At 40.1% G+C, this 12,513-nt stretch overlaps 1 protein-coding gene across 1 annotated transcript in view; it reads right to left on the bottom strand.

The window, feature by feature from the left end:
- Positions 1-12,513, bottom strand: part of CRYBG3 (crystallin beta-gamma domain containing 3) — a 135,734-nt gene that overhangs the window by 55,138 nt on the left and 68,083 nt on the right. The window contains exons 8-10 of the mRNA XM_062206721.1: positions 7,044-7,180; positions 5,038-5,152; positions 1,426-1,461 (exon numbers count right to left, since the gene is read on the bottom strand). Of these exons, the coding sequence (XP_062062705.1) occupies positions 1,426-1,461; positions 5,038-5,152; positions 7,044-7,180 (288 nt within the window). The remainder of the gene's footprint in view (positions 1-1,425; positions 1,462-5,037; positions 5,153-7,043; positions 7,181-12,513) is intronic.

The raw sequence follows: 12,513 nt of genomic DNA, 5'->3' as shown, positions 1-12,513 counted from the left end.
GAGTGCCACAGCTAATTCTGCATCTATCACAGCAGTAGTCTGCCACTCTGGCTGCATGTCAGAATCCCTTTGGGAGCTCTGAAGCCATTCTGACCACAGCCGCAGTGAAAACAGTAACTCAGGGCTGGCACCACGGCTCAATAGGCTAATCCTCCACCTTGCGGCACCGGCACACTGGGTTCTAGTCCCAGTCGGGGCACTGGATTCTGTCCCGGTTGCCCCTCTTCCAGTCCAGCTCTCTGCTGTGGCCAGGGAGTGCAGTGGAGGATGGCCCAAGTGTTTGGGCCCTGCACCCCACGGGAGACCAGGAGAAGCACCTGGCTCCTGCCTTCGGATCAGCGCTGTGCGCCGGCCGCGGCGGCCATTGAAGGGTGAACCAACGGCAATGGAAGACCTTTCTCTCTGTCTCTCACACTGTCCACTCTGCCTGTCAAAAAAAAAAAAAAAAAAAAAAGGAAAGAAAGAAAGAAAAGAAAACAGTAACTCAGACAGTGGAACCCCAGAACCCAGGCGTAAGTACTTTTTAAAACTGATACGTTTGATTACAAAAAACCTATAGTCTAGGGATGTTAGATAAAAGTGTACTTCAAAAGTTCAAGGAAAATGAGCATTATCTGTTAATACCATTTTCCAAACTTTCTGATTTATGCCCATACACTCAAATGCATGTGACCCTATCTATGTGACTGACAGAATGATAGCTCCATAAATTAAGAAGCCCCAAAAAGGGAGGGTTGGAGGAGCTACGTCTTGTTTTGAGGAAGAAAAGGACAGGTGCATCCCTGCCTGCATATCTGCCTGTGGGGGGTGCTGCCAAAGGAGGCCTGTTTTCATCTTTGCTCATCTTACTGGTTTTCTTCCTCTCTCTCTTCACACACATTCTATAATTCTCTTTCCTTCTGTGTCTCCCTACATGTACCCGATCAGTGTGACTGATCCAAATGGGCACCACTGCCACCCCCGTGTTCATTATTACATCCATTACATTTTATTACATCCATCTGGCAAGAGCCTGCTGTCACCTCCTTCTGATCTCTCTTGATCTCTTTCTTGAGCATAACTGCTACAAGTCTGTAAGATTCACCCACTCGAGTATCTAAATGCTATCTTAAGCCCTGACCCCAAATAAACCAAATCAAATCAAAACAAAACAAAACCTATCAACTGTCCACACTGCAGTAGATACTTGGGGGTTTGACTGGGTTGCTGGCACAGACCTCCATCATTTCAAGTTGACCCCACTCCCCATGCCTACCCACATGCAGGCCCCCTGCAAACATCCTGTGCAGCCACTTCCCTCACCCCAACATCCATTAGCTGGTTATTATCACATAGTCAAGCAGCTGCTTTATTCAAATAGTACACAATAGTTAATGATTAATACTCACACATTTTAACTCACTACAAAAGCCATTCAAGACTTACCTTTAAGTTCATAGGCATTTCCACTTTCAGTCCACCCTAAAGATGACAAGATATTTTCATATTAGATATATAAATATTTGAAAGTAAGTAACATAGGTAGGTTATATTAAAATCTGACTAGTGAAGATTAAATACCAAATTTAAATTGTGGCAAATTTTAAATTCTAACAGAACTACAACTCAAAACTAAGTCAGGCTGTTCTACCTTGGTGTATATGGGGCAAGCCATCCTAAAAGGATAACTTGAAGATCAGAGCTACTACAAGGAAGGAAATCAGGCTTCAGGCCTTGAGCACAGGTGACCAATTAATGTAGCCCTGCTGCACAGTGTCTGAAGAACCGAAGTGCGAGTTGATTTAGAAATCTCTACCAACAAGTTTAAAACATATGATACACAGATTCAGGTCATATAAATTAAAATGTATCTTTGATTGATTTTAGCAGCTTAAATTTATGGACAATCTTATCTAAAAGCCATTTAAAATAAAACTCTTAATAAAATTTCCCCATGTGGACATACAATATGTACGCACATATAACATAGCATAATAGGCCAATATCAAAATCCAAAATATCTGGTTGAAATAAGATTCCTTAAAATCATGACATAACATAGACCAAATCTGATCATTGTTACAAGGTGATTATTCAAGTCTTTGAAAATAAGCACATAGTTAAATAACCCATAGCTCTTCATCTCCTCCCTCTCTTTTTCCACTCTTAGATTTAACAGGGATCACTTTTCAGTTAAAATTTAAACACCTAAGAATAATTGTGTGTTAATTACTGAGTTCAACCAATAGTACTAGAACCACAACAACAACAACAAATACTAAAAAGGATAAAGTATTACATTGTACATCTAAAGTCAGGACAGGAGCTGATCAGTTCATTGTTGCTTATAGTGTCCATTTCACTTAACAGGTTTCCCCTTTGGCGCTCAGTTGTCACCGATCAGGGAAAACAAATGATATTTGTCTCTTTGGGACTGGCTTAATTCACTCAGCATGATGTTTTCCAGATTGCTCCATCTTGTTGCAAATGACTGGGTTTTGTTGTTTCTTAATGCTGTATAGTATTCTATGGAGTACATGTCCCATAATTTCTTTATCCAGTCTACTGTTGATGGGCATTTGGGTTGGTTCCAGGTCTTAGCTATTGTGAATTGAGCTGCAATAAACATTAATGTGCAGATGGCTTTTTTATTTGCCAAATTAATTTCCTTTGGGTAAATTCCAAGGAGTGGGATGGCTGGGTTGTATGGTAGGGTTATGTTCAGGTTTCTGAGGAATCTCCAGACAGACTTCCATAGTGGCTTAACCAGTTTGCATTCCCACCAACAGTGGGTTAGTGTCCCTTTTTCCCCACATCCTCTCCAGCATCTGTTGTTGGTCGATTTCTGAATGTGAGCCATTCTCACCGGGGTGAGATGGAACCTCATTGTGGTTTTGATTTGCATTTCTCTGATTGCTAGTGATCTTGAACATTTTTTCATGTGTCTGTTGGCCATTTGGATTTCCTCTTTCGAAAAATGTCTATTGAGGTCCTTGGCCCATCTCTTAAGTGGGTTGTTTGTTTTGTTGTTGTGGATTTTCTTGATTTCTTTGTAGATTCTGGTTATCAATCCTTTATCTGTAGTATAGTTTGCGAATATTTTTTCCCATTCTGTTGGTTGCCTCTTCACTTTCCTGACTGTTTCTTTTGAAGTACAGAAACTTCTTAATTTGATGCAGTCCCAAATGTTAATTTTGGTTTTGACTGCCTGTGCTGTTGGAGTATTTTCCAGGAAGTCTTTGCCTGTGCCTATATCTTGCAGGGTTTCTCCAATGCTCTCTAATAATTTGATGGTTTCGGGTCGTAGATTTAAGTCTTTAATCCATGTTGAGTGAATTTTTGTGTAAGGTGATAGGTATGGGTCTTGCTTCAAGCTTCTGCACGTGGAAATCCAATTTTCCCAGCACCATTTATTGAATAGACTGTCCTTATTCCAGGGATTAGATTTGGATCTTTGGTCAAATATAAGTTGGCTGATATACCCCATGTGAAGAGATAGATAGGTCTGGGCCTCTTAACTTACAAGGCCTAAAGCCCAACAGATTATTATCAAGCCCCTTCTATCAGGTTCTATTTGCCTCTCAATCAGAAAAATTACTTGTAGCTTAGACAGCACCTTTCTTAGCTCCTCTAATAATGACTCTATCCTTTGTTCTAGACCCTGTCTAGTCCACTTGGGCCTCATTCCTTTGTAATCATAACCTCTACTCTACCACCAATGGCTCTACTCCCAACCTGTGTGTACTGATGGTCCTCTTCCCCACTTAATGCTGTATAATTGTTCAGACCTGGTTAAGGCCACTCTTAGGATCATTGGTTACTATCCTCAACCTGTCTTTTATGACCTTGTCTAAATATGATCAGAGTCGGGGAACTTGGAAGGCTTCCATAGCCTTGGCAACTCATGACGACAGCCTAGGGTGGTTACTGGCGCCATAAACGAGAGTGTCAATTTGTTGGGTCAACAACAGGAGCCACTGTGCGCTTGCTCCTGATGTGGGATCTCTGTCCTTAATGTACTGTACATTTTGATTTAATGCTATAACTAGTACTCAAACAGTATGTTTCACTTTGTGTTTCTATGTGGGTGCAAACTTTTGAAGTATTTATACTAAATTGATCTTCTGTATATAAATAGAATTGAAAATGAATCTTGATGTGAATTGAAAGGGAGAGGGAGCGGGAGAGGGGAGGGTTGCGGGTGGGAGGGAAATTATGGGAAGGGGAAGCCATTGTAATCCATAAGCTGTATACTGGAAATTTATATTCATTAAATAAAAGTTTAAAAAAAAAAAAAAAGAAATCTCATGGGGCACAGTACTCTTCTGAGTCATTCCAGTGGTCTTTCCTACAGTTACCTGGGCCTTCTAAATTAGAGCACTGAGCTAACCCCACTTCTCCTTTCCACACTTTTTAATCACACTTGATGTCTTTGTGATCTCATAGTTGTACTGAATTAAAAAAAGAAATCGATTCCTTACCAAAAACCCTGAATTCTATTAATTTTCTTCTTTCAAATGCCATTCAACAGGACCATGTTTCTTAAAACTTCTTAGTTTTTCCTACTTTCTATTTCTTTAAAGGCACAGGACAATCAAAAGTGGTTTTGACAGAGTCAACATTTAGTTGAATAGTTCCCCACTAAAAATGCTTGCAACAACAATAAAACTACTGCAGGCACTTTTTATCTTTAGGGAAGTAAATATTGATGGGACTGTCCACTTATTAAGGCTGAGCCTGTCATTCATTACTGTAGTGGAAGAGTATAACTGACTACATTTCATTTTCTAATAGGCATCAACAAAACAAATTTAGAAAACTTCATGAAATATTCAGAATTTTCAAAATAATGCTTGTAAGGAAACTTCCATGTACGGTAATTAATTTGGCCAAGTAAATTCAGAAATGTATCACATGTATTCTCTGCAATATAAAGAAACAAAATTATATAGTTTACCAATTCAGATTGCTCACATATTCATGTCTGGAGATGGGGATGAATGAGCAATTGTCACAGTGATTTAATTGTGGAGTCATGAGTTTTTTTAATCTGCTTACCATTTGAAGAGGTTGCAGTGATTTCATTTCTGTGGCAGAAATCTCAAAGAGCCCATGGTCTTCCTCCAGAACTGTAGCCTGCCCCTTGAAATTAACATCTGGGTAGGCAAGCCAACTAAATATGAAAAAGATGGTTGTTTAAAAATATAATAACATTTTAGTCCACCTCTGTAAGCAAAAGACACTTAGATTCTCTATCACAGATTGACACTAGTACAACACAAAGTGAATAGCCAGACAGCACACCAAAACAACACTGAACATGTTCTTAGGTATTTACATTGATACCCTGTCTATCCATAATAAGTCTAATACTTTTGCCAAGTGCCAGGCATTACTTTTCCTAATTTTTCTAACATCTAAAACACGTGGTATCTTTCATTCAAGCAGGATGTAACTGGCAACTCAAAACCATTCTAACACATTCCACTATTTTTTAAACTGGGGCAATTAGAGTGGGGATCCACTAGGCATTTTACATTTTGACCCAGATTTTTAGAATTGATGTCAGTTCTACTGGTTGCTTCAGGAACAATATTTTAAATAAGATTCCCAAAAGAACCATCTATCTTCTAGCCAAGCTGGATAATTACAGACATTTCCCATGGATGGGGCAATTACCAGGTCTACCCAAGAGTTCTAATTCACAGCTGGAGGAGACACAGAAACATGCTCCCCCACCCCATCATTGGAGCAGATAAAAACAGTGCAAGGGAGAAGTCCGCGCTGAGCCAGGCATCCACAGGCATTTCTGATATGAGACAATCTGGGGTTGAACTTAAAACAATGGTCCTACAGACGCCTTTGGAACCAGAGAAGCCTAGTATCAAATCTGTGCTTAACAGCAGGTACTCTCATCATTATTATCAAGATTACAGCATCCGCTGGCGCCGCGGCTCACTAGGCTAATCCTCCGCCTGCAGCGCCGGCACACTGGGTTCTAGTCCTGGTTGGGGCACCGGATTCTGTACCAGTTGCTCCTCTTCCAGTCCAGCTCTCTGCTGTGGCCTAAGAAGGCAGTGGAGGATGGCCCAAGTGCTTGGACCCTGCACCTGCATGGAAGACCAGGAGAAGCACCTGGCTCCTGGCTTCGGATCAGCGCAGTGCACCGGCCGTAGCAGCAATTTAGGGGGTGAACCAACAGAAAAGGAAGACCTTTCTCTCTGTCTATCTCTGTCTAACTCTGCCTATTAAAAAAAAAAAGATTACAGCATCACCTGCTTATTAAAACAGAGGAATAATAACCAAAATAAAAGTGACATATGGCTAGCACAGCAGAGGAATTCAGTAATTATTAGCACTTAGGCATCCTGGAAGGAGTTCAGGGTCCAGGATTCCAGGTCAGGTGTGGTTTTTGTTTCTTAATTCCAAAGTTCTAGGAGTGAAAAGACAGTGGATCCATCTATCAAGAATGCCATTTGAGGCCAGCGCCGCGGCTCAATAGGCTAATCCTCTGCCTTGCGGCGCCGGCACACCGGGTTCTAGCCCCAGTTGGGGCACCGGATTCTGTCCCGGTTGCCCCTCTTCCAGGCCAGCTCTCTGCTGTGGCCAGGGAGTGCAGTGGAGGATGGCCCAAGTCCTTGGGCCCTGCACCCCATGGGAGACCAGGAGAAGCACCTGGCTCCTGCCATCAGATCAATGCGGTGCGCCAGCCGCAGCACGCTGGCCACCATGGCCATTGGAGGGTGAACCAACGGTACAGGAAGACCTTTCTCTCTCTCTCTCTCTCTCTCTCACTGTCCACTCTGTCTGTTTAAAAAAAAAAAAGAATGCCATCTGAGAATTTTATAGCTACTCCTGTAAGTCATGTATCAAAGCCTTAATTGGATCCATAGACAGACAGAATCTGTTTTAATTCCTACAGTTGTCTTTCTTGGATATCCAGGCTTATAAACAAAATTAATTAACTAAAACTTCAGAAATATGCATGTTCCCTATTGATTTATGAAAATAAAGCTACCGTTGTTGGTCATCAATCACCACAGCAAAGCAAAACTGATACATACACTCCTGACTTCACAGTGAAGGACACAGACTTGGGGATATTCAGTTCTTCCAAATTGGGCACAGCTCGCTGGATGAAGACAGGACAACATGCTGGGTCAGACTGTGGGCAAAGTTCTATCTCTGGAATGCTGCAATCCTGAAAAAAAAAACACACACACACAAGTAATCTGGCTTTTAAGTTCTCAGGAGACACACAGTCCAGTATCTCAATGCCCTGGACACCCAGTCACAATTATTCTCCTTGTTCAGTTAACTTTCTTATCAAAAAAAAAAAAAAAAAAAGTTGGGGAAAGGCATTGTTTCAATCTTTTATCTATTTTAAAATATTATTTAAAAATTTTTTTTATTTTATTTATTTTAAAATAAGCTTTTAAGATAATACACTAATAACATGAAAATTATAAACGTTATGGATGGGAAAATTATTCTACAGATTTTTTTTTTACAGTTTTTTAAGAACTTACACCATGAAGCAGTATTCAGAGTTAACAAACTATTTGAGTGCCAAATGTCTGTAAATCTTCCTTCTTCGAAGCATAACACAGCCAAAAAGGAGGAAGGGAGTTAAATAAAAGCTGATCTCATGGGGAACATTAAAAAATAAATAATGGAGAGGCACTACCCCTTCAGTGTGTTTATTTAATTTACATTGACAAAAGAAGTAGGAATCAGAGGTGAGGGTCAAGGAAATCCGTTTTCCTACTTGTGGAACTCTATTTTCTTCAGTGCAAGTTGTTTTGAAGAAAGGCATTGTGAAATATGACCCTGAACTCCATAACAGGTCTTTAAAAATTATGGACCCACTGTCACCATGTCCTGTCAAGCTTCACCTTATGATTTCACTTGTATGTCACTCACTTCTTGCCACTATCATGGCCATGGTGAGGCCCAGACCATGGACCAAGTCACAGCCACAAGTCAAGCACTAGTTACTCTTTCTACAGCTAAACCAGTTAGAATTTTCCCATGACACTCCTGGCTTCAAGACCCATCTGCACCACATTCACATGTCTGCCTTATAACGCAGCACCATGCTGGTGAGCTACTTGAAGTCCCCACATCTCTACAGCCAGGCCAGACTTCAAGCGGTCTCCACCTCTACTTTGGACTTGCAGCTTTGCTGATGTTTCTCCAACCTCAACAAGTGGGATAATTTTCTATATTCTTTATCACTCGAAAATATCTTATAGTAGCCAGGTTCTAGCTTTAGAAAGATTCTATCCTTTCTTAGATATCAAAAGGATCAAAGCCACAAATTTTTCTCCTTCTTTGAAATTACAGATATGCTTCTGTCTGAAAACACAATCTATGTTAGCACTCAGAAGTATCTAACTGCACAACTCAACTTTTAATAGCATAATGCTCACCTACCTATAACACTGTGAAATTCAAATTAATAAGCCTTAATAAAATAGGTAAATGCAATGACAATCAGAGATGGCACTTTTTAGAGATTGAACAATATCATTTTTTCAGTTTTAAAATTTTAAAAACATAATCTGATCTTTCAGCCTTTTCTTAAACTAAGTTCTCAAGCACTGTTATCAATATGTAAAAGTTTATGTCTCATTTCCAGAGAATTAGTTCTAAAATGCAATGTACTACGATGTGTAACCTAGAATTTCCTTTTACAGTTTCATTTCAGAACTATCCAGACTGTCCAGAACAGTCACCAGTAAATCTTCAAGGCTCTTTAGTATGCTATTTATAATAGAGTTCTAGTGACATGATTTCCACTAACACCCTATGAATGTTCCCCTAGGGACCTGAGGTAGAGAGTAACAGAATACATAACCAAGTGTCTCACACAAACAAGTTTCCTCTGCATTGTGTTATACAAACAATGTTTGGGTGGTGTACTTTCAAAGAGAAAAAGCTTAGAGGCATTCAAGACTCAACAACACAGAAGGAAAAAGCCTAACAACAAAACCACGATGACAGTGTGGAAAAATGAAAATAGACAAAGATAAGAAGGCACAGGTTCTCAGATATCTATCTTTACTAGAAGTCCAATTGTTGGTCAAGTAGACTGAAAAATATTTCACGGGTAAGTTTTGTTCTTTTCATGGGAGAATCTTTGGGAGGACTTGGACAATTCTCCATGGACCAAGGTAGTCAACATGAGCAACTAACGGACACCTTGCAGTAACCTCGCAAAAGTGAGCAGTTCACTCTAAGACTTCTTAAGTTCACCTATGACTCCTCTCCAGACCTTTCTAGTCATGTTGTACTTTACAAACAAATCTTTCTGAAACTTGCAGGCTTATACTATAAAGATAATTCAAAAACACTTATGAAAAATGGAACTAAAAGTTAATTTTGGGGTCCAGCACTGTGTTGTAGCAGGTAAAGCTGCTGCCTGCAGTGCCGGCATCCCATATGGGTACCGGTTTGAGACCTGGCTGCTCCACTTCCGATCCAGCTTTCTGCTATGGCCTGGGAAAGCAGTAGAGGTTGGCCCAAGTGCTTGGGCCCCTGCATCCACATAGGAAGACCCAGAGGAAGCTCCTGGCTCCTGGCTTCAGATCTGTGCAGCTCTGGCTATTGCGGCCAATTGGGGAGTGAACCAATGGATAGAAGACCTCTCTCTCTCTGCCTCTCCTCCTCTCTCTGAGTAACTCTTTCAAATAAATAATCTTTTTTTAAAAAGTTGATTTTGTACAAAATTTATGAAATCCATGAATCGCTGTTTTATAATACAAATTTTCATGAGCTTTTTGAGGACTCTTGGTATGCATGGATTATAAAATCTTTTGGCACAGAAGTAATCTTAACTTCATTTTCCACAATTTTTTTTTTGAAGTATCCCACATTAAAGTATTAGCAGAAATATGGGAGGGGAAACAGGGTAGAAATAAATTACACTTAACAAAAACAGAAAGAAAAAAAATTTTTTTTCCACTTTACATAAGACACCTCCAGGCTGTGATCTAACAACATATCTCTCTCTTGGTTCATTAGTAAAGGCTGAAAAAAAAATGTTATGTCCTTAAAAAAAATGCTAAGTATACAGGAAACACAGTAATTTGCCATACTCATTTATTCTAATTTGAGAAAAAATTAATGGCACTGCCAACCCCACCCCCAATTAATTTCACTGGAAGCAAAGATGACACCTAAGTAGAATCTGTAATTGTTGATGATTGATGGTAACTGTAATACCCTTCACAGCAAAGCAAAGCTGCTGTGAAAATATTATCCTTAAAGGACATTAAAGTTTTATTTATTTATTTTTACTTGAGAGGTAGAGAAAGAGGGAGAAGGAAGGGAACTCCCATCGGCTGGTTCACTCCACAAATGTCTACAGTGACTGGGGCCTGGGAACTCAAACCAGGTCTCCCACTTAAGTTGCAGGGCTCCAACAATTACAGCCACCACCTCCTGCCACCGAGGGTCTGCATTATTACTAGGTAGCTAGAATCAGAAGTGTGACCCAGATCCTTCAATATGGCGCATGGGTGTCTTACCACTAAGCCAAATGTCTATTCCTGATATTAAAGTTTTGACTACCCAAATGTGTGCAACTATAATTAAGTTGATGAAACAAGATAAAGTTGACAAAGGCCTCTGCATTTGTCATGGCAACAACGGCCATGAAAATGAAACTATCAATAGGCAAAAGTTTGAAAAGGTTGGAAAAAGGAAGCCATTTGATGCTTGATCATTACTATTTAGAACAATGCTAATGACTTTTCCATTCAATGCTCAATAGCTATATTTTCCTTCCTCACTAAAAATTGCTACCTGTTTAATACATGTGGGCATTAACACTTCAAGCAAAAAAAAAAAAAGGCTCTTAAAACAAGGGAAGTTTAAAAAATGCAAGCATGACTTATTCTTTATTATATTCTAAGCAAATAATGGACATGCAAATATCCATTCAAATACCCATGCTCACCAGACTGAATTTGTTTCATTGTTGTTTGATTTTTAGGGGGTTGAGGAAGTGGTTGTTTGCTGTATATTATTTATTCCTCCTCAGCCTCCACCAGTGGGCTTGGCATGGTGCCTAATATTCACAAGAAAGGCACAAAACCCCAAGTTACATAAATCTTAGAAAAGTCCACCTACAAACTAACTACTCATCTCAAGGCATTTCTAGTGTGTTATTTAGGGGAACATGCAAATGTTATTTGCAGAATGGCACAGGTCACAATTCAGTCTTTCAATAAAAATGGCCACTTTAGAAATCTGAAATCTCCTTGTAGTGCCACCAAGGTCATCTCTGTATTTGACAGAATTGGCTCGCTCAGGAGCTCCCTCACATGTCCCATACTGCCAAATTCCAGTTCACCCTTTCAGAATACCAATCAAGTACATCTTCCCAAGAGGCGAAGTGCCCCTTGTGTGCTCCTGCACAGAGCACTTTTCACATCATATGGCCATTGACTCAGCTGTTTCTTATGTTAAGTAGCAATAAGGGGCCACATCTCACCTGCATTTTCTATTCCCACTGCCCACCACAGTACGGAGTCCAGAAGCAAATGCAAACATTTGGTAAATATGTTTGTTTATAGTTTTTGCAAGAAGTATTGACTCACAAAATACATGCAGAGGTCTCTTTATAACTTGAATTTTCTTGTATTCTCTTTTTATGTAGGATATTTCTAACTATCTAGAATTTTAATAGCATTGATCCTAATCATAATAGGGTTTGCCTCAATTCACAGATTCTAAGTACATAGATTTCAATAACGTGAAAAAAATCCATTAACTATCACATGTGTACCTATACTCCCACATGAAATAAATCTTAATAATGAGACAATTCTGTCCTTATCTGAGATCTGTCCTAATCACTCTCACCCCTCTTCTAAATCATCACAGAACTTCTTACAAAATATTTTATTATTATAAATCTTCCTCATCTTAGCATTGCATAGTATTTGCTAAACAGAAAATAAAGATAACATCTTCCTCTTTCCAATTCAAAAAAATTTTTGCACCACATTAAATTTATCTTTTTTTTTATTTTTTTATTTTTTTCTTTTTTTTTTCTTTTTTTTTTTTTGACAGGCAGACTGGACAGTGAGAGACAGAGAGAAAGGTCTTCCTTTTGCCGTTGGTTCACCCTCCAATGGCCGCCGCGGTAGCGCGCTGCGGCTGGCGCACCGCGCTGTTCCGATGGCAGGAGCCAGGTGCTTATCCTGGTCTCCCCTGGGGTACAGAGCCCAAACACTTGGGCCATCCTCCACTGCACTCCCTGGCCACAGCAGAGAGCTGGCCTGGAAGAGGGGCAACCGGGACAGGATCGGTGCCCCGACCGGGACTAGAACCCGGTGTGCTGGCGCCGCAAGGTGGAGGATTAGCCTGTTGAGCCACGGCGCCGGCCAAATTTATCTTTTAATTCCATTTTCTATGACCCTTAAGAAGATTCCTAGTATAGGGTGTGGTAGTGTCTAGGGTTTTGGAAATCTTCTGAGTCTTGGAATGTATTTCCCTGAAGATAAGGAGAAACTACTGACAATC

Source organism: Lepus europaeus, chromosome 2 (genome assembly GCF_033115175.1).
Source record: "Lepus europaeus isolate LE1 chromosome 2, mLepTim1.pri, whole genome shotgun sequence".
NCBI classification, from domain to species: domain Eukaryota; kingdom Metazoa; phylum Chordata; class Mammalia; order Lagomorpha; family Leporidae; genus Lepus; species Lepus europaeus.
This window is presented reverse-complemented; position numbering and strand designations above follow the sequence as displayed.